The 27,377-nt window shown below is 48.7% G+C and overlaps 1 protein-coding gene across 1 annotated transcript in view; it reads left to right on the forward strand.

The window, feature by feature from the left end:
* The window catches only part of RSPO4 (R-spondin 4), a 51,456-nt gene extending 28,934 nt beyond the window's left edge, over positions 1-22,522 (forward strand). Inside the window, exons 2-4 of the mRNA XM_048497935.1 lie at positions 18,420-18,608; positions 19,688-19,831; positions 22,239-22,522. Of these exons, the coding sequence (XP_048353892.1) occupies positions 18,420-18,608; positions 19,688-19,831; positions 22,239-22,522 (617 nt within the window). The remainder of the gene's footprint in view (positions 1-18,419; positions 18,609-19,687; positions 19,832-22,238) is intronic.
* The last annotated feature ends 4,855 nt before the right edge of the window (positions 22,523-27,377 follow it).

Here is a 27,377-nt window from a genome sequence, read left to right on the forward strand (position 1 = left end):
TTTTGCCATGTGATTTTTGCCTTAGTTACGCCCCTCCTCTCAGCAGCAGCGCGCAGAACTTGGAGCAGTCTAGCAGGAGGTGCACCGGCGTGCGTGGCAGCCTAGCCTGGGCGCCTGGGCGATGGTGGCAGATTCGTTTCCCCTGCCCAAGGACCCGGCACACAGCGGCTGCATCCTTGCCATTAAAGCTCCCCGCCTCTCTGGAATGCCTTCGGCCACGCGCTCCGTGCCTTGCCTCCCGGGCCATTTCCAGCCCCATTGGCGCTACACCACAGTTTGAATCCCACCACCATGGGAACCTGTAACTGAAATGTTTGGATCCCGCCACTGGCCGTAGTTGTATGAGTCGTCGTGTCCTAACAGAGAGGAGGCCAACGTTGTGCGTCAAAGATTCATGGCTGCTGAAGTGGGTGTTTTGGATTGTGCAATTCTGCCGCTCTTGCATTCGGAAGGTTGTTGTTGATGAAACTCTTGTTCTCGAGTTCAGTTTATGGCTGTTGGAGTTGGCATATTTTGTTGGAAGCTGCCTGGAGCCTCGAGAGAAGGAGGACAGAAATATTTCGAGCGAGCAGACGTTCAAAAGGGACGGGGCCGGGGAGGAATCTCCCCACGCCAGATGCCAAAACAACAAGTCGGCTGGGACCAGGAATTTGCTTTCTCGGGGCTTCGCTCAGCACTTTGCACGCAAATTCTGGTGAGTTCTGAGAAACTCGCTCCAACTTCCATTCCGTTTACAGGATTATGTTGATTGGAAACGCAGTTTCTGGAGGAAGCCCTGAATTAGGGGGAGGGTATTTCAAGCCGTCCTCTGCTTAGCTCCATCCCCACCCACCCACCAGCTGCTTCCCTCACTGGTGTGGAAAAAATACAAATAGAAGAAGAAGAAGAGTTTGGATTTATATCCCCCCTTTCTCTCCTGTAGGAGACTCAAAGGGGCTGACAATCTCCTTGCCCTTCCCCCCTCACAACAAACACCCTGTGAGGTGGAGAGAGCTCCGAGAAGCTGTGACTAGCCCAAGGTCCCCCAGCTGGCGTGTGTGGGAGTGCCCAGGCTAATCTGAATTCCCCAGATAAGCCTCCACAGCTCAGGCGGCAGAGCTGGGAATCAAACCCGGTTCCCCCAGATTAGATACACGAGCTCTTAACCTCCTACGCCAGGTATTTTTCCAACATGGGATAAAGGAAGGTTGCCAGCTCTAGATTGGGAAATTCCTGTAGATTTTGGGGAGGTGGATCACCGCAGGATATAATACCAGCGTGGTGTAGTGGTTAAGAGCAGGTGCGCTCTAATCTGGGGAACCGGGTTTGATTCGCCACTCCTCCACCCGAGTGGCTAAGGCTTATCTGGTGAACCAGATGTGTTTCCGCACTCTTACATTCCTGCTGGGTGACCTTGGGCCAGTCACAATTCTCTCAGAACTCTCTCTCAGCTTCATGTACCTCACAAGGTGTCTGTTGTGGGGAGAGAGAGGGAAAGGATTTTGTAAGCCACCTCGAGTCTCCTTACAGGAGAGAAAGGTGGGGTTGAAACCCAAACTCTTCTTCTTCTTGAAAGGCCTGGGACCGTCATATCTATGGGTCCACATCTCCCAATATCACCTCCAGAGGACATTAGTTTCCTCAGGTAGTAATCTCCTGGAAATTCCCGGTCCGACTGTCTTCGACTAGGGTCAGGCCTTTGCAGCGCCGTCCTTGTGCTGGAGGAACTCTTTACCATCTGATATTAGGGCCCTGTGGCATGTAGTGTGCAGTTTTGCAACATCCTGAAAACAGAGGTAAATCCCATGCTGGCAGGGGCTGATGGGAATTGTAGTCCATAACATCTGGAGTGCCAAAGGTTCGCCACCACGGTGCTAGGCCCATGGTTGAGGTAGTCATAATTTAACATCTAATCCGTTCTCCCCCTCTTTCCCTCCTCCCCTCCCCTCCCCTCCCCTCCCCTCCCCTCCCCTCCCCTCCCTTTTCTTCTTCCTTCCTTCTTCTTCCCCACTCCTCCTCTGCTTTCCATTTTTCTTGCTGATTAGAAAATAGACAAGCTTTAAGACCTGGGGTGGGGGCGAGGGGCAGTTTGAAGTTTGGGGTTTGTACTCAGAAGAGGGTTCCTTAGGAGCAGCAGTGGTGTAGGAGGTTAAGAGCTCGTGTATCCAATCTGGAGGAACCGGGTTTGATTCCCAGCTCTGCCGCCTGAGCTGTGGAGGCTTCTCTGAGGACAGGGGCGTAATGAGGAAGTCCTGGGCAAACTGGAGCCCTGGGCAAAACCTGAGTTGGATGCCCCCCCCCAATGGGCGGCCACTCCACCATGACCAATTTTTTTTTGCACCAGGACATTGGTGCCTGCAGCGGGTGCATTTTTAGACATATCAGCATCAATATTTCAGCATATCCTCAGGAGACTGTCCTTATGCTACTCCCCAAGTTTGGTGAGGTTTGGTTCAAGGAGTCCAAAGTTATGGGCTCCCAAAGGGGGTGCCCCATCCCCCATTGTTTCCAATGGGAGCTAATAGGAGATGGGGGCTACAGTTTTGAGGGTCCATAACTTTGGCCCCCCTGAACCAAACTGCACCAAACTTAGGGGGTGCCATCATCTCCAGATGATACCCTGAAATTTTGGTGCCGATACATCCAAAAATGCACCCCCTGTAGGAACATCCTAGAAATTTGCCCAAGAATCTTTGTTCTGCATTGAGTTTTCTGCATTGCTGTCAATGGGGGTTGTGGGGGGGACATTTCTGAAGGCGCAGTCTCAAAACTTTCAGGGTCTAATAAGGAGACTGCCCTAATGATACCCCCCAAGTTTGGTGCAGTTTGGTTCAGGGGGGCCAAAGTTATGGATCCTCAAAACTGTAGCCCCCATCTCCTATTAGCTCCCATTGGAAACAATGGGGGATAGGGGCACCCCCTTTGGGAGTCCATAACTTTGGACTCCCTGAACCAAACCTCACCAAACCTGGGTGATAGCATAAGGACAGTCTCCTGATGATACGCTGAGATTTTGGTGCCGCTAGCCTAAAAACTGCGCCCCCTGCAGGCCAAAAATGGAAAAACCACTAAAATACCCAAAAACGAAGCCAGCATTTTGATGCCCCCCACAAGGTGATGCCCTGGGCAGCTGCCCACCTTGCCCAATGGGCATTACGCCAGTGTCCGGGGAGTTCAGATTAGCCTGTGAACTCCCACACATGCCAGCTGGGTGACCTTGGGCTAGTCACAGCTCTTCGGAGCTCTCTCAGCCCCACCCACCTCACAGGGTGTTTGTTGTGAGGGGGGAAGGGCAAGGAGATTGTAAGCCCCTTTGAGTCTCCGCCAGGAGAGAAAGGGGGATATAAATCCAAACTCCTCCTCCTCCTCTTCTTCTTAGCTCGTGTCTTGATTCGGTGTCTTGATTCATTGTGTCTTCTTGTTGAATTCAAGTATGCATGCTGTTGGATTACTCATGCTGTTGGATTCTTGTACACCACTACGCCAGGTTGGCTCTCTCAGGGCAACAACAGGCAGTGTCTTGATTCGTTGGGGAACCAATGATGGCAGGGATCTGGGGTGAAGAAAGTATGGAAAAAAACTACTCTTTGCAAACCACATTATTGCTGTAGATACCCTTGCATTTTCAGTGGCAAGGGAAGGACCATGAAAAAATGTTGTCTTCTGAATAGAGAAATTATACAGATGTATTGGCAAAGGCTTTCGCGCCTGGATTCAACTGGTTGTGGTGGGCTTTCCGGGCTGTGTGGCCGTGATCTGGTAGATTTTGGTCCTAACGTTTCGCCTGCATCTGTGATGGGCATCTTCAGAGGTGTGTCACAGAGGGAAATCTGTTACACACAGTGTCCCGTGAGAAGGGAATGTTTAGTGGGGTATATATTGTCCATGTCCCAGGGTGGGCAACCAATCAGTAGGAGTTCGGGTGGAACTTGTTTTGCAAAGGTGTCGTCGACTGCATTGTACTGTGGGTGTGATTTTCAGTCCATTTACACCTGCAATACAATGCTGCAGTCAACCATACCTTTGCAAAACAAGTTCCACCCAAAATACTTACTGATTGGTTCTCTACCCTGGGACATGGATAATATATACCCCACTAAACATTCCCTTCTCACTGGACACAGTGTGTAACAGACTTCCCTCTGTGATACACCTCTGAAGATGCCAGCCACAGATGCAGGCAAAACCTTAGGAACAAGATCTACCAGACCACGGCCACACAGCCTGGAAAACCCACAACAACCCAATTGTACAGAACTATGCTTGTATGAACAGGTAGGAATCCTACACACCATCAGTGTGATAGCTTGCTCGATCAGCCCATAGATCTATTTCATTTTCAGTAGAGTCTAACTTAATGTTTTTGGGTGTTTTGCATGCCCCACCCTTCTTTATCCCTACCGTGTTTCCCCTAAAATAAGACAGTGCCTTATATTAATTTTTGCTCCCAAAGATGCGCTATGTCTTATTTTCAGGGGATGTGTTATATTTCTGTATTCTGTTCGTCAAGCATGCTTCCAAACAAAAACTTTGCTACGTCTTACTTTCGGGGGATGCCTTATATTTATCACTTCAGCAAAACCTCTACTACGTCTTATTTTCAAGGGATGTCTTATATTCGGGGAAACAGGGTAGTATCAAGCAAATAGCTATTTGCAGACTTGCTGATTATAGAAAACATTTAGGTTGCCTAAGGAACCTGTCTGAGGCAGCTTGAAAGGACAGCAGAATAAAAAACACAAAAATGAAATTTTTAGTGAAAGTCCGGAATTCCAAACGCAGCCACAGACCGAATGGCCATAAACACCTAAACCACGGAGCAGCTTAAAACAAGCTTGCCGGCTAAAGACGCACTGAAATGGCGTTGATCTTTTAACAATCCTTAATTAAAAGCCTGGGAGAACCGAAGCATTCTAGCTTGCACCTAAAAGAGAGCAATTTGGGCATTAGTCTCAAGGAGAAAAGCAGTGGTGGGATCCAAAAATTTTAGTAACAGGTTCCCATGGTGGTGGGATTCAAACAGCTGGGCAGGGCACGACGGGGGCGTGGCCGGGCATTCCGGGGGCGGGGCATTAATAATTTCTCTGTTACTGTAAAAAAAAAGTTCCTAATTTCCAGCTGGTATCTTTCTGTCCATAATTTAAATTCATCCTGTCGTCTACTGCCAACAGAAACAACTACTTCTCCTCTAACTGACTGCCTGTCGAATACTTAATACTTTCAAATACTTAATTTTGTTCCTAGGAATCAAAAGAAGGACACTTTCCTTAAACAAGGAACTTGACCATATTTCTAAAACATGTTTTTAAAACAGCCCAACAACAGGGAGAATTATCCTGTTTTGTACCTTCGCTAACCAGCCACATAGGAAACAACAGGACTTCATGATTTTTGGACCGAATGGGATTTCTAACGGAAAAGCAGACCCAATGAGTAACCCCCTCTCGGCACACACAAATAATTAGTAACCCACTCTCAGGAACTGGTGAGAACCTGCTGGATCCCACCTCTGGAGAAAAGCATTCTCTAGGAGCGGTGCCATTACTGAAAAGGCCCCGTCTCTGGTTGTCCCCCACCTTATCTCCAAAGGCCCAGAGAGCATGAATTGTGGGGGAGAGCTTTACAGGCAAGTTAGACACTAGTGAAGGGAGGCAGTCAGTGGTAGGATTCAAATAATTTAACAACCGGTTGGCAGTCCTTTAAATTCCCTGGCTGAAGACATGGGCAACCCAATCCCAGGTAGGGGGAATCCCTTTTTGGAGACAGTGCAGGCTTGCACCAGTGGATTTGCCCTCCCTAGGGCACCTACCCCGGTGGAGGGGCAAATTCTCTGATGCCTTGCCGCAGCAGGGCCCTGAGATACCCAGCTGTGAAGCCTAGCTCTGCGACTACGCTCTTGAGCTGTGTCGGTGTGGCAGGGGCATTCCCGGGGCTGGAGCTAATCCAGTGGTGGGATCCAAAAAATTTAGTAACAGGTTCCCATGGTGGTGGGATTCAAACTGTGGCGTAGCGCCAATGGGGCTGGGCAGGGCACGACGGGGGTGTGGCCGGGCATTCCGGGGCGGGGCATTCCTGGGCGGGGCTGTGGCAAGGACGCAGCCGCTGCGCCGGTCCTTGGGCGGGAAACGAATGCACGCAGGCGCAGGCTGCCACGCACGCCGGTGCACCTCCTGCTAGGCTGCTTCAAGTTCTGCGCGCTACTGCTGAGAGGAGGGGCGTAACCAAGGCCAAAATCACGGGGCAAAACCACCCATTAGTCACCCCCTCTCGGCACACACAAATCATTAGTAACCTACTCTCAGGAACCTGTGAGAACCTGCTGGATCCCACCTCTGAGCTAATCGTTGTCGGATTTCACTGCCCTTCTAGTTTCTGTGTGCCGGCATAGAGGCCACCTGGAGATACACCGTGATTTGTGTGGCGCATCTCTACTTTTCCCTATGGGGAATTTAAATGGTTCTTTGTATTGTCAAAGGCTTTCACGGCTGGAATCACTGGGGTGTGGTGGGGTTTCCGGGCTGTGTGGGCGTGTCCCAGTAGCATTTTCTCCTGACCTTTCGCCTGCATCTGTGGCTGGCATTTTACCACCAGATCTTCTGAAGATGTCAGCCACAGATGCAGGCGAAACGTCAGAAGAAAATGCTACCAGAACACGGCCATACAGCCTGGAAACCCCACAACACCTCAGTGATTCTCTGAAAATGTCAGCCACAGATGCAGGCGAAACGTCAGAAGAAAATGCTACCAGAACACGGCCATACAGCCTGGAAACCCAACACCCCTAAATGGTTCTTTTCTTAAGAGCAGCAGTGGCGTAGGAGGTTAAGAGCTTTTGTATCTAGTCTGGAGGAACCGGGTTTGATTCCCCGCTCTGCCGCCTGAGCTGCGGAGGCTTATCTGGGGAATTCAGATTAGCCTGTATGTTCCCACACATGCCAGCTGGGTGACCTTGGGCTAGTCACAGCTTCTCGGAGCTCTCTCAGCCCCACCTACCTCACAGGGTGTTTGTTGTGAGGGGGGGAAGGGCAAGGAGATTGTCAGCCCCTTTGAGTCTCCTGCAGGAGAGAAAGGGGGGATATAAATAAAAAAAAAACCATTTTGGGCTTCCCCGCCATAGGAAAGCCTTTTGGAGAATGCCATCTTTGCCTGCCTGTGGGCTGTGAGGAATTTGAGAGCCGCCATTTTGAATTCTGTCTGGAAACAAATGGACAGCTGGTGGACTTCTACGTAAATGTCACTCATCTTTCGTAAAGAAACTCTGCTCTGGTGAAGGCATAAAAACAGAGTATCCATTAAAAACACCCTCAGTCTGATGGTACTGCATCTCTTTCAGCCACCTCAGACAATACTTTTCTACAAGGCCCAAGAATTGCTCATTGCAGTGTCCCGATTCGTACAACAGGCAAAAACACATGGTCTACAGCTGCTTGTCTGTTTTAATTCCATCTCCTCAGCGCCCCTGTTTGTGTGCTTTGCTAATTCCAACATCGTGTCGAACTTTCCGAACGTTATTTGTCACAATGTCTGAACCGTCCCTGAAAACGAACACTCGAAACTGTCTTCTGCTGAGTCGGACCCTGGCTCTATCAAGACCAATCTTGTCTCCAGGGAGTGGCAACCGCTCAGGTGACGGGTCTTTCGCCTTAGCACCTTTCTAATCGTTTTTAACTGAAGGGGCTGGGGATTGAACCGGGCACTTTCTGCGTGCAAAGCAGAGGCTCCTCCCCTGAGCTACGGCCCCTTCCACAATGGTTGGCGTCGTTGCCAACAGAATTGTCAGTCCCTGGAGCCAGCTACTGTGTGGGTCTTTCTGAAGTTTCCCAATGGCCCTCCTCCTCCTTTCCCAATGACATTTAGACAGGCATCCGATAAATTAGTTCAGGCCACAACAAGTTCCATTTCCAGCTGCCAGCTGGGCCTTGTTTTGGGACGCTTTGGAATAATTGCTGCTCCCCATGAAGCGGCAGAAGCCGTCCTCCATACGAGATGCAGAACAGAAACGGTCAACGTAGTTTGCCTTCCTAACTGGCCGGGAATAGAGATTATTCCCAGTGTGTGAGCCAGGATGCCAGGGTATGAGGAGCATGTGGGTGCTGGCAGGCAGTGGCGTAGCGCCAACGCAGCAGGGGGGCTGACGCCCCGGGCATGCGCCGCAGCCAGGGCGTTCTGGGGGCGTGGCCAGGGCATTCTGGGGGCATGGCATGGTGTTCCCAGGCGTTCCAGGACAGGGCGGGGTGGGCAGCACTGTGGCAGGGGCGCAGGGCGCGTGCTCACCCCAGGCGCAGTTCTCCCTTGGACCTGGTCAGGAGTAATATCATGGAGTTGCCAACTTCCAGAAGTGATCTGTGAAACAAAGGCTCATTCCGCACATGTAGAATAATGCACTTTCAAACTGCTTTCAGTGCTCTTTGAAGCTGTGCGGAATGGCAAAATCCACTTGCAAACAGTTGTGAAAGTGGTTTGAAAACGCATTATTTTGCGTGTGCGGAAGGGGCCACAGTTTCCTTAAATAATACTTAACAACTACATAGATAGAATACCTTCACAATGATTTTTTTTTACTACAGCAATAATTTTTATGCCCTTTCAGTGATATATCTCAAACAAAAAACTATTTACATGAATGCAAAACAAGCATACAGTAAACATGGGGCTAGCTAACCCCCAGGTTGGGTTCTGCCTCGTAAACACATCTGTGAAAACATAAGCGGAAAAAATCCTAACGAGAAATCACATTATCTGTTATAAAACAATATTTGCCTACTGGACATACATCATCATGCTCACAAACATTAAGACCTTGTAATAAAGTCTCAGTGATTAAAACGAAAAAGATTTGTTTCTCTTTTTTTAACGTGGTGCTTCTCCTATAAAATAAAACATAAAATTCAGTTGCATACAACAACCTTATAACAAGCACCTACATTAAACAAGACCAGTAATAATCTCTAAACACAACAACAATGTGAACACAAACCTGTTAGGGACGACTGTATTTCTCAAATCCCAGGAGGGAGTGAGGAGAAGGACAGGAGGAAGTGAGGAGCAGGACAAACAGGGTGAGTAGAGAGAAGAGGCCCTGGAGCAGTGGTGGGATCCAAAAATTTTAGTCACAGGTTCCCATGGTGGTGGGATTCAAACAGTGGCGTAGCGCCAATGGGGCTGGGCGGGGCATTCCGAGGGTGTGGCCGGGCATTCCGGGGGCGGGGCATTCATAATTTCTCTGTTACTGTAAAAAACTCTTACTGTAAAAAAAAAAAGTTCCTAATTTCCAGCTGGTACCTTTCTGTCCATAATTTAAACTCATTATAGCAAGTCCTATCGTCTACTGCCAACAGAAACAACTACTTCTCCTCTAATTGACTGCCTGTCAAATACTTAATACTTTCCAATACTTAATTTTGTTTCTAGAAGTCAAAAGAAGGAGACTTTCCTTAAACAAGGAACTTTACCACATTTCTAAAACATGTTTTGAAAACAGCCCAACAGGGAGAAGGATCCCGTTTTCGACCTTCGCTAACCAGCCACAAAGGAAACAACAGGCCTTCATGATTTTTGGACCTAATGGAATTTCTAAGGGAAAAGCAGACCCAATTAGTAACCCCCTCTCGGCACACACAAATATTTAGTAACCCACTCTCGGGAACTGGTGAGAACCTGCTGGATCCCACCTCTGCCCTGGAGCCTTGATAGTACATTTAGGCTTACCTCTTTGTGATATGCAAAAGAGCACACACAGGCCAAGTACACACGTTTGCTCTCCTTCACACGGAGCGTACATTCCCATCAGATGGGATTCTCAGCTATACACATGTTTCCCTCTCTTTGGCAATGACTGTGCTCTCAGATTAGAGAATTTCTGCCGGTCTAGAAAGCTCTGAAAGTGTGACGTTTCCTCTCCCTTTGCAGGGAAAGCGAAGGGAATCAGTGTGTGTTTTGCTTCCTTCAGGTTGTCACTCCTCCCTGCCTTCACCCGCCCCCATCACAGTAGTTTCTCCCTCTCATCCACCCAGTATAGAAGGATCAAAGAAGCTGTTTGTATGTGGTTTTAATTACAGTGGTGGGATCCAAAAATTTTAGTAACAGGTTCCCATGGTGGTGGGATTCAAACTGTGGCGTAGTGCCAATGGGGCTGGGCGGGGCACGACGGGGGTTTGGCCGGGCATTCCAGGGGCGGGGCTGTGGCAAGGACGCAGCCGCTGCGCCGGTCCTTGGGCGGGAAACGAATGCACGCCGGTGCAGGCTGCCACGCACGCCGGTGCACCTCCTGCTAGACGGCTTCAAGTTCTGCGCGCTACTGCTGAGAGGAGGGGCGTAACTAAGGCCAAAATCTCATGGCAAAATCACCCATTAGTAACCCCCTCTCAGCGCACACAAATAATTAGTAACCTACTCTCGGGAACCTGTGAGAACCTGCTGGATCCCACCTCTGGTTTTAAAGTTTTACACTGAGGATCTATCGGTGAAACTGTCGAAGGCTTTCACAGCCGGATTCAGCTGGTTGTTGTGGGCTTTCCGGGCTGTATGGCCATGGTCTGGTAGATCTTGTTCCTAATGTTTCGCCTGCATCTGTGGCTGGCATCTTCAGAGGTGTATCACAGAGAGAAGTGTGTTACACACTGTGCCAGTGAGAATGTTTAGTGGGATATATATTGTCCATGTCCCAGGGTGGGGAACCCATCACTAAGGCTCATTCCGCACATGCAGAATAATGCACTTTCAAACTGCTTTCAGTGCTCTTTGAAGCTGTGCGGAATGGCAAAATCCACTTGCAAACAGTTGTGAAAGTGGTTTGAAAACGCATTATTTTGCGTGTGCGGAAGGGGCCTAAGTGTTTTGGGTGGAACTTGCTATGCAAAGGTTTGGTTGACTGCATTGTATTGCGGGTGAGGTTATCAGTCCACTTACATTCATATTCACATTTCCCTGCAGTAGCAACAGTCTTAGTGAATGCAAATCCTGTGTCTGGGTGGGGTTCATTGTCCATGAATCTAGCATGCTCTCGGCCTTTGATTCTGGTGTTTTTAAGTACCGGTAGCCAAGCTTTGTTAATTCTTAGAGTCTCTTCCTTCCTTTTTGAAGTTGTCGTGGTGAAATCGACAAACAAAAGACTTCCCCCCCCAAGTTAATATGTGTTGAGGTTATGATTAATATATTTTTAATATAGCAGCAGTAATAAATTAAGGGCAAGCAAGACTTCCCCAAATTAAAAATAAATAAATAAAAAAGGGAAAAAAGTTGTTTTCTTTATGGTAAGGGATCTAAAAGCAGCTTTCAATCCCCAACACAATAACGCGATTTATGCCTTGCTATCTTGCTTTACGCACGCGACGCGACGCGACGCACGCGACGCGAATTATCGCGACTATGCACGCACTTGCACTTGCAGATACGCACGCGACTTGCGACGCGACGCGACTTGCGATCGTTAACGACGCGACGACGCTATTGACGCAGTTAGAAAATCACCTTGTGAGGTAGATGGGACTGAGAGAGTTCTGAGAGAACTGTGACTAGCCCATGGCCACTCAGCAGGCTTCAGGTGTAGGAGTGGGGAAGCAAACTGAGTTCACCAGATTAGAGTCTGTCAATCTTTGCCATTATACCAACCTGCTTGTTCATTGTTAACTGAAGTGAGTTTCCTGTGCTTTATCTTGGAGGGAGTAATGGGAGGGTAGAAAGGTCATGAAGTTGCAACTGACTTATGGTAACCCCATTGGGTTTTTGAGGGCAAGAGATGGACAGAGGTAGTTTGCCATTGCCTGCCTCTGGGGAGCCACCCTGAATCTCCTTGGTGGTCTCCCATCCAAATACTAGCAGAGCCAACCCTGCTTAACTTCTGAGATCGAATGATCTTGGGCTCGCCAGTGGCATCCAGATCAGGGCTGGCTGAGACAGAGGCTCCATTTTTTAAAAAAAAGTTTTGGACTCTTACTTCCCACCCAGCATCCCTCTGTCTTGTCAAAATTCAGTCAATCTCTACCAGAGCAATGTCAAAGGCTTTCATGGCCGGATTCAACGGGTAGTGGTGGGCTTTCCGGGCTGTGTGGCCGTGGTCTGGTGGATCTTGTTCCTAATGTTTCGTCTGCATCTGTGGGTGGCATCTTCAGAGGCGTATCACAGAGGGAAGTCTGTTACTGGACACAGTGTGTAACAGACTTCTCTCTGTGATACCTCTGAAGATACCAGCCACAGATGCAGACAGAACTTTAGGAACAAGATCTACCAGACCATGGCCACATAGCCCAGAAAACCCACAACAACCACTCCCCCCCTTCGTTTACACAGCACTTCTCTCTTCCTTTCCCTGCTCCAAAAATAGCAAAGATCCAAATGAATGCGGCCAGCGAGTAGGACCCTTTCCCTGTTTATTTCATGTGCTCTCGCTGTGGCTTCCTGTCCCTGCACATCTGCACCCAATAGGAGCCGGTAAACTCCTCTACACCCCATGGAAAAATCACAGGATGACAGGGTGTTAATTGCGTTATGTGTCCTCTGTGATATATGGCTTTGCCCTCTTTTCTTTCTGCCCCAGGGAGGTCTTAGGGAGTCCTGCTCTCTGTCCCCTTATTTATTTATTTTATTACATTTCTTGGCCGTCCTTCCCCCCTGTGGGCTCTGAGCAGCTTGCAACACATAAAATCACAATTAAAAGCGTTAAATTATAAAAAGAACATTTCCCAGTTTAGGTCAAAGTGCTAGAAAGACCGCTAAACCCAATGGGTATGGTATGCACAGTAGAGTTCTCTGCCTGTTTCTTGTTGGGTATGTTGGTTAAACGAGCAGAATTTGCCCAGTCATGGAAGAACGTGTAACCTCAGCTTGTGGGTTCTGTGGGGCAGAACTTGGAATGAGTTTGCAACGACAATTTTTCAAAACAAAATGGTTTACAAATAACATCTAACATCAACATTTAACATCACGCTTCAAGGTCCTGTTCAGGTTGCATTTTCAAATCCTTCTATTTACAGTCTACTGATAACTGCCAAGTCCAATTCTTCTTTGCAAGTGGGTTGGCTCCTGAAGACTCCAAGGGCTTGGTGAACAGGATTCAACATGATGAAGGTTTCCAGGAGAACTCTCACCCATGACAACCACAAAAAAGAAACCCTGAAACAATAAACTCCAACATTTACAACATAGCAAAAAAATAAACAACTACCTTCCCAGTAGTTCCCAACAATATTGCAGCTTACCTTAACAAGGTGTTAAGGGCTTCTGCAAATCAAGGTCCGAATCTGGTAGCCTTGTCTCCGCCAAACTACATGAGCTCTGCAGCCTCCTGCTGCTTTGAGTCTCCACCCCTTTCTGGGTCAACCCATTCTGAGCATGGGGGTTACACATGCAATAAATATTCAGTTGTCTCAAAAAGTAAATTGCAAAAAGGCAAAACTTGTATTTATTCAAGTAGATTCTGTTCACATTCTTGTTGCAATTGCAAGAAAGATAGAAATAATAATCTAACAATTCAATAAGCCTTTATTGGCATACAGAACATACAATATAAATACAGTTAAAATTACTAGACAAAACTTCACACTGGATCATAAGTTCAGTTCGCAAACCTTCAGTTTGCAAGCCAGAAACTTTGCCACTGCGAGACAACAGTCAAGGTCATTACAGTTTAAGAGCATATTTACTTTCATAATCTAACAAGTACACTTTCCTATACAAGTGGCCAGCTAAGGTTAAGAGCTGACGTGATAGCCATGTTTAGATATTTGAAGGGATGTCATGTTGGTGAGGGAGCAAGCTTGTTTCCTGCTGCTCCAGAGACTATGGCTCATTCCGCACATGCAGAATAACGCACTTTTGAACTGCTTTCAGTGCTCTTTGAAGCTGTGCGGAATGGCAAAATCCACTTTCAAACAGTTGTGAAAGTGGTTTGAAAACGCATTATTTTGCGTGTGCGGAAGGGGCCTAAGACCAGGAGTCACGGGTTCAAGGTGAAGGAAAAGAGTCTCCACCTGAACATCAGGAAAAACTCCTTGACAGTCAGGGCTGTTTGACAGTGGAATGCACGACCTCGGAGAGCGGTGGAGTCTCCTTCTGTGGAGGTTTTTAAAGAAGAATAAGAATAAGAATAAGAATAAGAATAAGAATAAGAATAAGAATAAGAAGAAGAAGAAGAAGAAGAAGAAGAAGAAGAAGAAGAAGAAGAAGAAGAAGAAGAAGAAGAAGAGTTTGGATTTATATTCCCCCCTTTCTCTCCTGCAGGAGACTCAAAGAGGTTGACAATCTCCTTGCCCTTCCCCCCTCACAACAAACACCCTGTGAGGTAGGTGGGGCTGAGAGAGCTCCGAGAAGCTGTGACTAGCCCAAGGTCACCCAGCTGGCGTGTGTGGGAGTGCACAGGCTAATCTGAATTCCGCAGATAAGCCTCCACAGCTCAGGCGGCAGAGCGGGGAATCAAACCCGGTTCCTCCAGATTAGATACACGAGCTCTTAACCTCCTACGCCACTGCTGCTCCAGACTGGATGGCCATCTGTCAGGAGTGCTTTGATTAGGCGTTCCTGCATGGCAGGGAGTTGGACTTGATGGCCCTTGGGGGTCTCTTCCAACTCTATGATTCTATGATTCTAATCCGGCTTCATGAGAGTGCCAGTATGGAATATTTGCTTCTCTAGGAGAGACCTGTAGAAAGGTATGACTCCATACAGGTACGCGCACGTGCGCATACACGCACTTTTCTTGATATTTTGTATGCACAAGAAAATGTGTTTTTGGTTTTAGCCTTTTTCAAGTTAAAAAAAAGGATAAAACCACACACACATTCTTGTCGCAGTTAAAATAAAGATGGAAATCCTTATCTAAAGAATACACTTCCCTATATCACTGACCAGCTAATCTTCCTCCACCCATCCCTACACAGCCCCAAACACATCAACACGAAGCCGCGGAGTTCAGCATAGCCACAGCTCTAGAGTAGAAGCTGTCTCTAAGCCTCCTTGTCCTAGTTTTGATAGATCTGCATCGTCTGCCGGATGGTCACCGTTCAAAAAGAGAGTGTGCTGGATGAGACGGGTCTCTCGGAATATTTTGGGCTTTCTTTAGGCTTCGGGAATTATAGAGTTCTTCCAAGGAGGGGAGAGGGCAGCCAATAATCCTCTGTGCAGCAGTGATCACCCTTTGGAGCGCCTTCCTATCTGCCACTGTGCAACTGGAGAACCATACACAGATGCAGCAGGTTAAGATTAGGTTAAGTGCCTAAAGATGCATCCTCCAAGAGACATGAGCAGCGCGCGCCTCATCGGCAGGGTCACCACTGATGCGCTTCTCTTTCAGATCCACACACGCTTGCTAGAAGCGCATCTCTGTGTGTGCGTGACGCTGTCAAGTCACACCTGATTTAAGGAGACCTGTCAGGTTTTCAAGGCAAGAGACGTTCAGAGGTCGTTTCCCGTTGCCTGCCTCTGCATGAGCTGAGAGAGTTTTAAGAGAAGAAGAAGAAGAAGAAGAAGACGAAGAAGAAGAAGAAGAAGAAGAAGAAGAAGAAGAAGAAGAGTTTGGATTTATATCCCCCCTTTCTCTCCTGCAGGAGACTCAAAGGGGCTTACAATCTCCTTGCCCTTCCCCCCTCACAACAAACACCCTGTGAGGTAGGTGGGGCTGAGAGAGCTCCCAGAAGCTGTGACTAGCCCAAGGTCACCCAGCTGGCGTGTGTGGGAGTGCACAGGCTAATCTGAATTCCCCAGATAAGCCTCCACAGCTCAGGCGGCAGAGCTGGGAATCAAACCCGGTTCCTCCAGATTAGATACACGAGCTCTTAACCTCCTACGCCACTGCTGGTGCCAAAGGTCACCCCAGCAGGCTTCATGTGCAGGAGCGGGGAATCGAACCTGGTTCTCTAAGGCCCTTCCTGCAAAATGGCTCAAAATGTATGAAAAATGTTTTTGGCCCCTCTTTCCGCTTCTCATGATGTATGTCCTCACTCACCCCCTCGAAATGATTCACGGCCACCGTTATGCAATTTTCCCCTTTTTGTTTTGAATCCTGTGTTGAATCACTGCTTCTCCGCCTCGAAGCCCTTTGCCGTGATTCTCTATTCCCCCTACAATTGAAGCCTTGAAAAATATACCTCCCTAATTATTTTTTTAAAAACCCAGAAATGAGCAAATAAACAGGCCAGGGGAACTGAGAGTGAGCTGGGAAAATGACGCCAAGAAGAAGAAGAGGAGTTTTGGATTTATATCCCCCCTTTTTCTCCTGTAGGAGACTCAAAGGGGCTGACAATCTCCTGGCCCTTCCCCCCTCACAATAAACACCCTGTGAGGTGGGTGGAGCTGAGAGAGCTCCGTAGAGCTGTGACTAGCCCAAGGTCACCCAGCTGGCGTGTGCGGGAGTGCACAGGCTAATCTGAATTCCCCAGATAAGCCTCCACAACTCAAGCGGCAGAGCTGGGAATCAAACCCGGTTCCTCCAGATCAGAGTGCACCTGCTCTTAGCCACTGCTCTTAGCCACTACGTCACTGCTACGCCAAGGGGGGAGTTCAGAGAAAGCAGAGAAGTGTGGCAAACGTCGTAAATAGATCGCACAGTAACCGAAGGTGTTTTCAGAACATTTCATCCGGAGAATCATTTTAAAAGGGAACTCATTTAAAACATTTTCAGGCTGCAAATGAAACATTTTGGATTTATATCCCCCCTTTCTCTCCTGTAGGAGACTCAAAGGGAGACTCAAAATCACGTGGCATTTTACATTTTATGTTTTTATTACTATTGATTGTTTCCTGATTGCTTACTAGACCTATATGACAATCATTAAGTGCTGTACCTTATGATTCTTGACAAATGTATTTTCTTTTATGTACACTGAGAGCATATGCACCGGAGACAAATTCCTTGTGTGTCCAATCACACTTGGCCAATAAAGATTCTATTCTATTCTATTCTATTCTATTCTATTCTATTCTATTCTATTCTATTCTATTCTATTCTATTCATTTTGGGAACCAAAGGGGGTAAAAACCTTTTAGAACTCCATGGAAGAAACATTTTATTTCCTGCCTCAAGATGTTTTAAAAGGTCTGTGCGGAAAGGGTCGTTATTATAGTCCTCTGCTCTTGACTACTACATCACACTGGCTCTCACCAAAAGGAGTTTTGGAGGTTGGGATAATCTTGGTTTGTCAAAGGCTTTCACAGATGGAATCACCTGGGTGTTGTCGGTTTTCTGGGCTGCGTGGTTGTGGTATAGTGGGTTTTGCTCCTAATGTTTCGCCCACATCTATGGCTGGCATCTATGGAGGTGTGACATTCCACTGAAGATCCCAGCCGCAGATGTGGGTGAAATGGTAAGCGCAAACACTGCCATACCACGGCCATGCAGCCTAGAAAGCCCACAACACCCAGGTGATTCGGGTTTCTGGGTTTCAGCATTTTATATTATGGTTTTATTCTTTGTTTAATTTTAATTACCGTGTACCCCACTGTGGGGGGAGACATAGCTTAGCGGAAGTGCACCTTTTAAGGGGATTGGATCATTCACTTGTGTATCCTTCTGCATGCTCTATTATTATGCCATTCAAATAAAAGGCAAATAATTCCTTCAAAGGTGATGGGCAATTTGTCTGCCAGGCGGGAATCTCACTCTTCTGATGGCCCTTCCGATTGGGGATGCTACATCGTCTTTTGGGGAGCAGCAGTGGCGTAGTGGTTAGGAGCAGGTGCATTCTAATCTGGAGGAACCGGGTTTGATTCCCCGCTCTGCCGCCTGAGCTGTGGAGGCTTATCTGGGGAATTCAGATTAGCCTGGGCACTCCCACACACGCCAGCTGGGTGACCTTGGGCTAGTCACAGCTTCTCGGAGCTCTCCCAGCCCCACCCACCTCACAAGGTGTTTGTTGTGAGGGGGGAAGGGCAAGGAGATTGTCAACCTCTTTGAGTCTCCTGCAGGAGAGAAAGGGGGGTATAAATCCAAAACTCTTCTCTTCTTCTCTCTCTTGGAAGTGGCCTGAATGGCTGCCCGGGCGGAGTTTGAAGGGTACACCAAGTGGTGGGATCCAAAAATTTTAGTAACAAGTTCCCATGGTGGTGGGACTCAAACTGTGGCATAGCGCCAATGGGGCTGGGTGGGGCATGACAGGGGCGTGGCCGGGCATTCCGGGGGTGGGGCATTCCTGGGCGGGGCTGTGGCAAGGACACAGCCGGTGCACCGGTCCTTGGGCGGGAAACGAATGCACGCAGGCGCAGGCTGCCACGCACGCTGGTGCACCTCCTGCTAGACTGCTTCAAGTTCTGCGCGCTACTCCTGAGAGGAGGGGCGTAACTAAGGCAAAAATCACGTGGCAACATCACCAATTAGTAACACCCTCCTGGCACACACCAGTAACCGACTCTCGGGAACCTGTGAGAACCTGCTGGATCCCACCTCTGGGTACACCCCCCTCTGATCCTGACAGGTTGGACTGTCTCACGCCCATCTTCTCTTTCTCTTGCAGTAAGCGTTGCCCTGTTTGAGAACTGCACCGGGTGTGTGATGTGCTCCGAGGACAACGGCTGCAGCGCCTGCCAGCAGAGGCTGTTCCTGATCATCTGGAGGGATGGGATCCGCCAGTACGGCGCATGCGTTCACGTCTGCCCGTCAGGCTACTTCGGACAGCGGGGCAAAGAGCTCAACAGATGCAGTAGTAGGTGTCTGACTATGAACAGGGAACTTGTCTGGTCTTCCCTTCTCTGATGATTGTGGTGGACTCCATCTTGTAACGTAGAACCGCATGCGTCGTAGGATTCCCAATGCCAGGCTGAGAAATACACTTTCCTATACGAGTGACCAGCTAAGGTTAAGAGGTGACCTGATAGCCATGTTTAGATATTTGAAGGGATGTCATGTTGGTAAGCAGTGGCGTAGGAGGTGAAGAGCTCGTGTATCTAATCTGGAGGAACCGGGTTTGATTCCCAGCTCTGCTGCCTTGGGCTAGTCACAGCTTCTCGGAGCTCTCTCAGCCCCACCCACCTCACAGGGTGTTTGTTGGGAGGGGGGTAGGGCAAGGAGATTGTAAGCCCCTTTAAGTCTCCCACAGGAGAGAAAGGGGGGATATAAATCCAAACTCCTCCTCCTCCTCCTCCTCCTCCTCCCTCCCCTCCCTCCTCCCTCCTCCTCTCTCTTCTTCTTCTTTCTTCTTCTTTCTTCTTCTTCTTTCTTCTTTCTTCTTTCTCTCTCTCTCTCTCTCCTCCTCCTCCTCCTCCCCTCCTCCTCCTCTTCTTCTTCTTCTTCTTCTTCTTCTTCTTCTTCTTCTTCTTCTTCTTCTTCTTCTTCTTCTTCTTCTTCTTCTTCTTCTTCTTCTTCTTCTTCTTCTTCTTCTTCTTCTTCTTCTTCTTCTTCTTCTTGGTGAGGGAGCAAGCTTGTTTTCTGCTGCTCCAGAGACTAAGACCAGGAGTCATGTGTTCAAGGTGCAGGAAAAGAGATTCCACCTAAACATCAGGAAGAACTTACTGACAGTCAGGGCTGTTCGACAGTTGGATTCACTTCCTCGGAGTGTGGTGGAGTCTCCTTTGGAGGTTTTTCAACAGAAACTGGATGAACATCTGTCAGGAGTGCTTTGATTGTGTGCTCCTGCATTGCAGTGGGTTGGACTGGCTGGCCCTGGTGGTCTCTTCCAACTCGATGATTCTATGATTTTCAAAACACCCGGGTTGGGGAAAATAATATGGGGCAGGCTTGTTTTGTCACTGAAAGTTGCTTCTCGTGGTCTCTCCTCCTATGCAGAGTGCAGTTCGTCCAGCTGCGAGAGCTGCTTCAGCAAGGATTTCTGCATGAAATGCAAAGAGCATTTCTTCCTGCACAAAGGAAAATGTTTCAGCGCATGCCCACCTGAGACCCTGGCCCAGTCCAGCTCCCAGGAATGCCAAGGTAAGTCACCTCTGCTCCTTGAACATATTAGGGAAGGGAAGCTGCGTGTAATCCAGAAAACTATTTTTAAACATTACGTGCATTTTAAAAGGGGTCCTACTAAACCAATCTTCCGGCAGTAACGCTGAAGAGTTATGCGTGACCTGGGCAAAGTTCCCTGTAGGTTGCGTGGGTGCACAACCACGCAGCCACAGTACTGGTGCCACGCAGATAAGTGGCCACCTGGCAGGGGGAGGTTTCCTAGTTGGCTCAGTTCCTCCACTGTGTTTTTGAAGTTCCGCACAGCACTACGGAACGCTTAGAGGGACTTTCGCTCCTGGGCAGTGGTGGGATTCAGCCGGTTCAGACCGGTTCGGGAGAACCGGTACCTAATTTTTTGTGGAGTTCGGCAAAGTGGTTGTTAAAAGCAGCTTTCAGAGCCCTGGAGCAGCTGGGTATTTTGCGGCCTGGCTGCTCTGAGGCACTAAAAGCCCCCATCGCCCCCCAGGGAAGGGGAGCGAGGGAGCTTTCAGAGCAGTGGTGGCAAGGCCACTGTGCCCTCCTCCACCTCCCAGAAGAGGTTCCTCCACAGCAGTGGTGGGATCCAAAACATTTAGAAACAGGTTCCCATGGTGGTGGGATTCAAACTGTGGCGTAGCGCCAATGGGGCTGGGCGGGGCACGACGGAGGCATGGCCCGGGCATTCCTGGGGGTGGGGCATTCCTGGGCGGGGCTGTGACCAGGACGCACCCGCTGCGCTGGTCCTTGGGCGGGAAACGAATGCACGCAGGCGCAGGCTCCCACGCACGCCGGTGACCTCCTGCTAGACTGCTTCCAGTTCTGCATGCTACTGCTGAGAGGAGGGGCGTAACTAAGGCAAAAATCACGTGGCAAAATCACCCATTAGTAACCCCCTCTCGGCACACACAAATAATCAGTAACCTGCTATCGGGAACCTGTGAGAACCTGCTGGATCCCACCTCTGATCCACAGCATGTAAGTGGGCAGCGGGGGGCACGATGGAGGGGTGCGGTGGGGGTGGGGGGCAAATCATTTGTTAAATTATTAGAATCCCACCACTGATCCTGGGTGTTTTGTGTGTGTGTGTGTTTGTCACCATCTCTTGTGGCAGCCATGACATGGCGGGCTCTGCTTCCCGCAGACTTTATTTTGTGGTTGTGCCCTTTGCTAAAGTGCTCCTGGGTTCAGAAAGTTTGAAGACCACCGACCTATTCCAATTTACCAGGACTGTACCATGTGTTGCGGAGGCTGTCCCTGGTGGACCACCCTCTTTGATTTTGCCTTGAGGAATGCTTGCTAGTGTGAGTTGCTCAAGGTTATGTTATTGCAACAGTTAGACACTGCCATAAAATCGGCCCTTCTCTGGGGTAGAACCCCCTCCTCTAGAAGAGCAGAATTTCTGATGGGTGGATACATACATACATACATACATACATACATACATACATACATACATACATACATACATACATACATACATACATACATACATACATACATACATACATACATACATACATACATATGGAGCAGCAGTGGTGCAGTGGCTAAGAGCAGGTGCATTCTGATCTGGAGGAACTGGGTTTGATTCCCAGCTCTGCCGCCTGAGCTGTGGAGGCTTATCTGGGGAATTCAGATTAGCCTGTGCACTCCCACACACGCCAGCTGGGTGACCTTGGGCTAGTCACAGCTTCTGGGAGCTCTCTCAGCTCCACCCACCTCACAGGGTGTTTGTTGTGAGGGGGGAAGGGCAAGAAGATTGTAAGCCCCTTTGAGTCTCCAACAGGAGAGAAAGGGGGGATATAAATCCAAACTCTTCTTCTTCTACATTTTGTCAGGGGCTAACCCTGGGCACCCCCCACCACAACTGTGCCCCACTCCCAAATTCCATGGGGAGATTGGGGGTGGGGCAGTGCGTTCAATCCTGGTCTCAGTTTGTCTTATTAGAGCTGGAGTGTGGGAAGCTAGAGCCAGTCCGCCCCTGGCGCTCGGTCTGATCCTGGCCTCAGGAAATCTTGGAACAAGCTTAGCCCTGCTTGCCGGCATTCACCTGCACCCCTGTCCTGAACCCCACAGCGAGTTTGGGGCTGGGGTGCAGTTGCAAGGGGTGGGGGCAGTGCCCCTCCACCAGATAAGAGTCCTACCGCTCATGTGGAGGAGCGGGGAATCGAACCCGGTTCTCCATATTTAGAGTCCGCTGCTTTTAACCACTATACCACGGCGGCTGTCAAAGTAGTCCCTTCTTTCTGTGCAAATCTAGCCATAGTTGTCCGTACAAAGGGGCCGGCATTAGGGTTAGGGTTAGGGTTAGGGTTAGCATTCGTTTGGGAGCTCGGCATTCGTTCGGGAGCATCATGGCTGGGTTGGGCTCCCCTGAGGGATTGCCTTCCTCTCTTGTTTCTCCCAGAAAAGTGTGAGATGGGCCCCTGGAGCAGCTGGAGCCCCTGCATGAAGCAGGGCAGGATCTGCGGCCGCAAGTGGGGCATGACCACGAGAGTCCGCGAGGCCCTCAGGAGCAACAAAGAGGAATCCGCCATGTGTCCGGTGCAGTCGGAGTCCAGGAAGTGCCGAATGAAGAAACGCTGTCCTGGAGGTGAGGCACGGCGGGCGGGCAAACGGGAAGGACTGAACTATCAGCGGCTGCTAATCACGGTGGATATCGACTCCCTCTGGTGCCATCAGGCAGTATAAGAACATAAGAACCTAAGAACTTGCCTGCTGGGTCAGACCAGAGTCCATCTAGTCCAGCACTCTGCTACTCGCAGTGGCCCACCAGGTGCCTTTGGGAGCTCACCTGCAGGAGGTGAAAGCAATGGCCTTCTGCTGCTGCTCCTGAGCACCTGGTTTGCTGAGGCATTTGCCACCTCAGATCAAGGAGGATCAAGATTGGGAGCCATAAATCGACTTCTCCTCCATAAATCTGTCCAAGCCCTTTTTAAAGCTATCCAGGTTAGTGGCCATTACCACTTCCAGAGACTTCTACATAAATGTCACTCATCTTTCATAAAGAAACTCTGCTCTGGTGAAGGCATAAAAGCAGAGTATCCATTAAAAATACCCTTGTTCTGATGGTACTGCATCTCTTTCGGCCACCTCAGACGATACTTTTCTATAAGGCCCGAGAATAAGATCCAGCTTATTACAAATCATTGACTCTATGAAAACCCTTACAGAGCTTGATAAAGTAAATATGCTCTTAAACTGTAATGACCTTGACTGTTGTCTCGCAGTGGCAAAGTTTCTGGCTGAGGTTTGCGAACTGAACTTATGATCCAGTGTGAAGTTTTATCTAGTAATTTTAATTGTATTTATATTGTATGTTCTGTATGCCAATAAAGGCTTATTGAATTGGAAAAAAAAAAGCTATCCAGGTGAGTGGCCATCACCACCTCCTGTGGCAGCATATTCCAAACACCAATCACACGTTGTGTGAAGAAGTGTTTCCTTTTATTAGTCCTAATTCTTCCCCCCAGCATTTTCAATGAATGCCCCCTGGTTCTAGTATTGTGAGAAAGAGAGAAAAATTTCTCTCTGTTGACATTTTCTACCCCATGCATAATTTTATAGACTTCAATCATATCCCCCCTCAGACGTCTCCTCTCCAAACTGAAGACTCCCAAACGCTGCAGCCTCTCCTCATAAGGAAGGTGCTCCAATCCTTCAATCATCCTCGTTGCCCTTCTCTGCACTTTTTCTATCTCTTCAATATCCTTTTTGATATACCTCTTTAAATCAGTTCTGAAGGATCTCCCCAGTGTTTTAAATGTTCATGGACATCTATCAAGGCCCTTTCTGCCAAAAGCTGCTAAAACGTTTTCGGTCCTTTCGGTCCCACTCGCCCTCTCAAAGCAATTCGTGGCTGCGGTTTTGTGTCCCCCCTTTTAGTCCAGTGTTGAATCAATGCTTTTAAAATATATTGTCAAAGGCTTTCACGGCCGGAATCACTTGGGTGCTGTGTGGTTTCCGGGGGGGGGGACAAACTAAAGAGTCCCAAACGCTGCAGCCTCTCCTCATAAGGAAGGGGCTCCAGTCCCTCAACCATCCTCGTTGCCCTTCTCTGCACTTTTTCTATCTCTTCGATATCCTTTTTGAGATGTGGCAACCAGAACTGAACTGAGTCAAAGATTTGTCCCGTGGTTCTCCAGGGGGCTGTGCCTTTGTAGCTACAAAGACATCATCTTCCAAAATAAAACAATTTTTAAAAATCCAGTGAAAACAAACTGGCGAGACAACGGAACAAGCTCAGAAAATGGCACCAAAGAGGAAGTCTGGGGACTGCCGAAAGGCGTGGGAAGCATCTTAAAGAAACCGCACAGCAAGAAAGAAATGTTTTGAAAGCATTTTCAGAAAAAGAATGGCTAAAACACAGCATGCATTTAGAATGTTTTCAGGCTGGAACTAAAATGTCTTGGGCTAAAAACGTTGCGGAACTCATCACAGGGAACATTTATTTCTTGCCTCAAAACATTTTATTTTGGCTGTGTGGAATGGACCGTGGAATAGTTTGGCACTTTCAAGCAAAAGGGTAATTCAACCTGCCCTTTCTAAGCATGCAAAAGTCCATGTTCCCCATAGCGAGGACAAATATCTTTGTCATGGCAATCAGGATAGCAAAATCCTAGTTCTCACTGAGGTGGTAAATCTATGGTCGAATCCCCACTTGAAATTTGCACACAGATCCAAACCTGTTCGTTGTGAAACTGTGTCCTCTTCATCGGAGTTTCTCCCTCCCCACCGCAGCGAGCACACAGCAGACACACCCGGTTGCAGAACTCTTAGCAATCCCCACTACCAGGCGAGCTCGCTTCGCCGGTCTCCCCTGATTGGCTGGCGTGCCTTGATGGGGTGGGACCTTTTCCCGCTGCGGAAACGTACCTTGTAGGGGTGTGATCAAAAAAACCAGCGTGTAAAAGTTTAACGTTTAACTGTTTCAACTGTGCAAACAGTTAAACCATGAACTGTGTAAACCATGAACGATTCAAAGTTACACATTTGACTGTTTAACGTTTACGTCCCCTTCTGCTGGCCGATCGCAAAAGCGGAAATGAAACCAAGGAAAGGCTGTGTGTGCATCGCAGTGCTGATTGGTTGCCCGAATTCTGCGTCACACTCCAGAGTGGGAAACAAGTCAGGGTTTCAACCCTCATCCCTCCCCTCGGATCAGCCCTGAACCGTGTTAGTGGGGTCTGTGCCACTTGCAACCAGGTCTTGCCGGAACACGGATTAACGGGGAGAACGAGCACCAGAAATGGAATCTGCCACGCAAGCGATGTGGAGGTCGTCCCTCAAACCTGGTTAGTTTGTGTTCTGAAACCTGGCTAAGACGGTAGTGGGGATTCGACCTATGTCCGGGCTATACCAATTCAGACAGGGGTTGTACATGAAACTTATTGCAATAGGAAAATGAGATTTCAGGGAAAGCCGTTCCAGTCTAGCTACCTTTCAGAAAATTTACTGTGCAGCGGCATGCAGGGGATGTTTTTGCATGGAGGGGCATTTTACCATGTAGACCTGTCCCCCCCCACCCCCAGTAGGGCATGGTAAACTGAACTGGTACAGCTCAGCCAGACGGTTGTGTCCCCCAATATAAAGCAAGACCGGACAATATCCAGAAAGGAGCAACCTGTTCTACCACCTACAGAGTTAGGACCATCACCATCTGAAGACACGGGTGCCATCAAGGTAGACTTGCCAGCCTCCAGGTGAGGCCGAGGGATCTCATCTGATAGGCTTGGCCTTCCCCAAAGGGCTGATTTTACATCTTGGGAAAGGTGGATGGGTGTGGGAGACAAGAATGGAGGGTCTGTTCACGTGCGTTATGCGCAACGAAGTTGCTTGCGGCTTCTGAAGCAATGGAGTCCGAAACAGCCTTGCTCAAGTCGTGCAAAGGGCGGATGTGTGGCTTCCTTCTTCTTTTCCTTCTTTTCCTACTGTCTTCAATGTTTCCTAGCATTATTGTCTTTTCCAGTGTCTCAAGTACAATAGCTTCAGTTTAGTCATTTTATAGGAGCAGCAGTGGCGTAGGAGGTTAAGAGCTCGTGTATCTAATCTGGAGGAACCGGGTTTGATTCCCCGCTCTGCCGCCTGAGCTGTGGAGGCTTATCTGGCGAATTCAGATTAGCCTGTGCACTCCCACACACGCCAGCTGGGTGACCTTGGGCTAGTCACAGCTTCTCGGAGCTCTCTCAGCCCCACCTACCTCACAGGGTGTTTGTTGTGAGGGGGGAAGGGCAAGGAGATTGTAAGCCCCTTTGAGTCTCCTGCAGGAGAGAAAGGGGGGATATAAATCCAAATTCTTCTTCTTCTTCTTCTTTTTCTTCTTCTTCTTCTTTTCTTCTTCTTCTTCTTCTTCTTCTTCTTCTTGTTCTTGTTCTTGTTCTTGTTCTTGTTCTTGTTCTTGTTCTTGTTCTTGTTCTTGTTCTTGTTCTTGTTCTTCTTCTTCTATAGTAATCATCCCTCGTCTTCGAAACTCTAAATTGGAAAAAAATATTCAGCACCTTGAGAGTCTATATTTTGCTACCAGCGTGATCTACCTGCATGGTCTTCCTCTGGAAATGTTCCCACAAAAGTTGTTCTCCTGAACAGTCACATCTTTAGAAGCCCATTGACTTCAATGGATGAAAATGTGGAATTCACGGCCACAGGATGTAATGGTGACCACTAGCATAGATAGCTTTAAAAGGGGATTACCGTATATACTCACGTATAAGTCTCCTTTTTCAGCACTTTTTTTTGTGCTGAAACCCCCCCCCCTCGACTTATACGCGAGTGAGGGTCCCACTTAATTCTTGTGTGGCGTTCCCCCTCTCCTGTCTTCACTCTCTCCTGCCTTTTTCTCTGCCTCCCCCCTTTCAGCCACTTTCTCTGCCTCTGCCTTCTCGGCGGGTGACAGCCAGTCAACCTGGTGAGCTGGACAAACTGCAGGATGGAGAGGTCGGTGGCAGAGACCTTGGGATTGGTGAGATGGGGGGGTCAGTGGCAGAGACCCCCAAATAGCGCCCGGCCGTATCCATTTTTATTTTTGAAATTTACCAGTAGCTGCTGCATTTCCCACCCTAGACTTATACGAGTCAATGTTTTCCCAGTTTCTCGTGGTAAAATTAGGTGCCTCGACTTATATTCGGGTCGACTTATACACGAATATATACGGTAGAGGAATTCATGGAGGAGAGATCAGTCAATGGCTACCGGCCATGGTGACTGAAGGGAACTTCCATGTTCAAAGGCAGCCAACCTCAGAATCCTAGTGCAAGGAGGCAACATCAGGGGAAGGTCTGGGCTTATATGCCCTGTTGTTGGACATCCACAGTAAATGTGAGTCAGGATGCTGGGCTAGATGGACTTCTGGTCTGATCCTGCGGGCTGTTATTATGTAGACTTCAGCCTCTAGGTCCTGTTGTTGGTCCTCCAGAGTCTTCAAACTATGCCCCTCCAGATGTTCAGGAACTACAATTCCCATCAGCCCTGCCACTTGGCCATGCTGGCAGAGGCTGATGGGAATTGTAGTCCATGAACATCTGGAGGGCCATCGTTTGAAGACCTCTGC

This window comes from Sphaerodactylus townsendi, linkage group LG05, assembly GCF_021028975.2.
Source record: "Sphaerodactylus townsendi isolate TG3544 linkage group LG05, MPM_Stown_v2.3, whole genome shotgun sequence".
NCBI classification, from domain to species: Eukaryota; Metazoa; Chordata; class Lepidosauria; order Squamata; family Sphaerodactylidae; genus Sphaerodactylus; species Sphaerodactylus townsendi.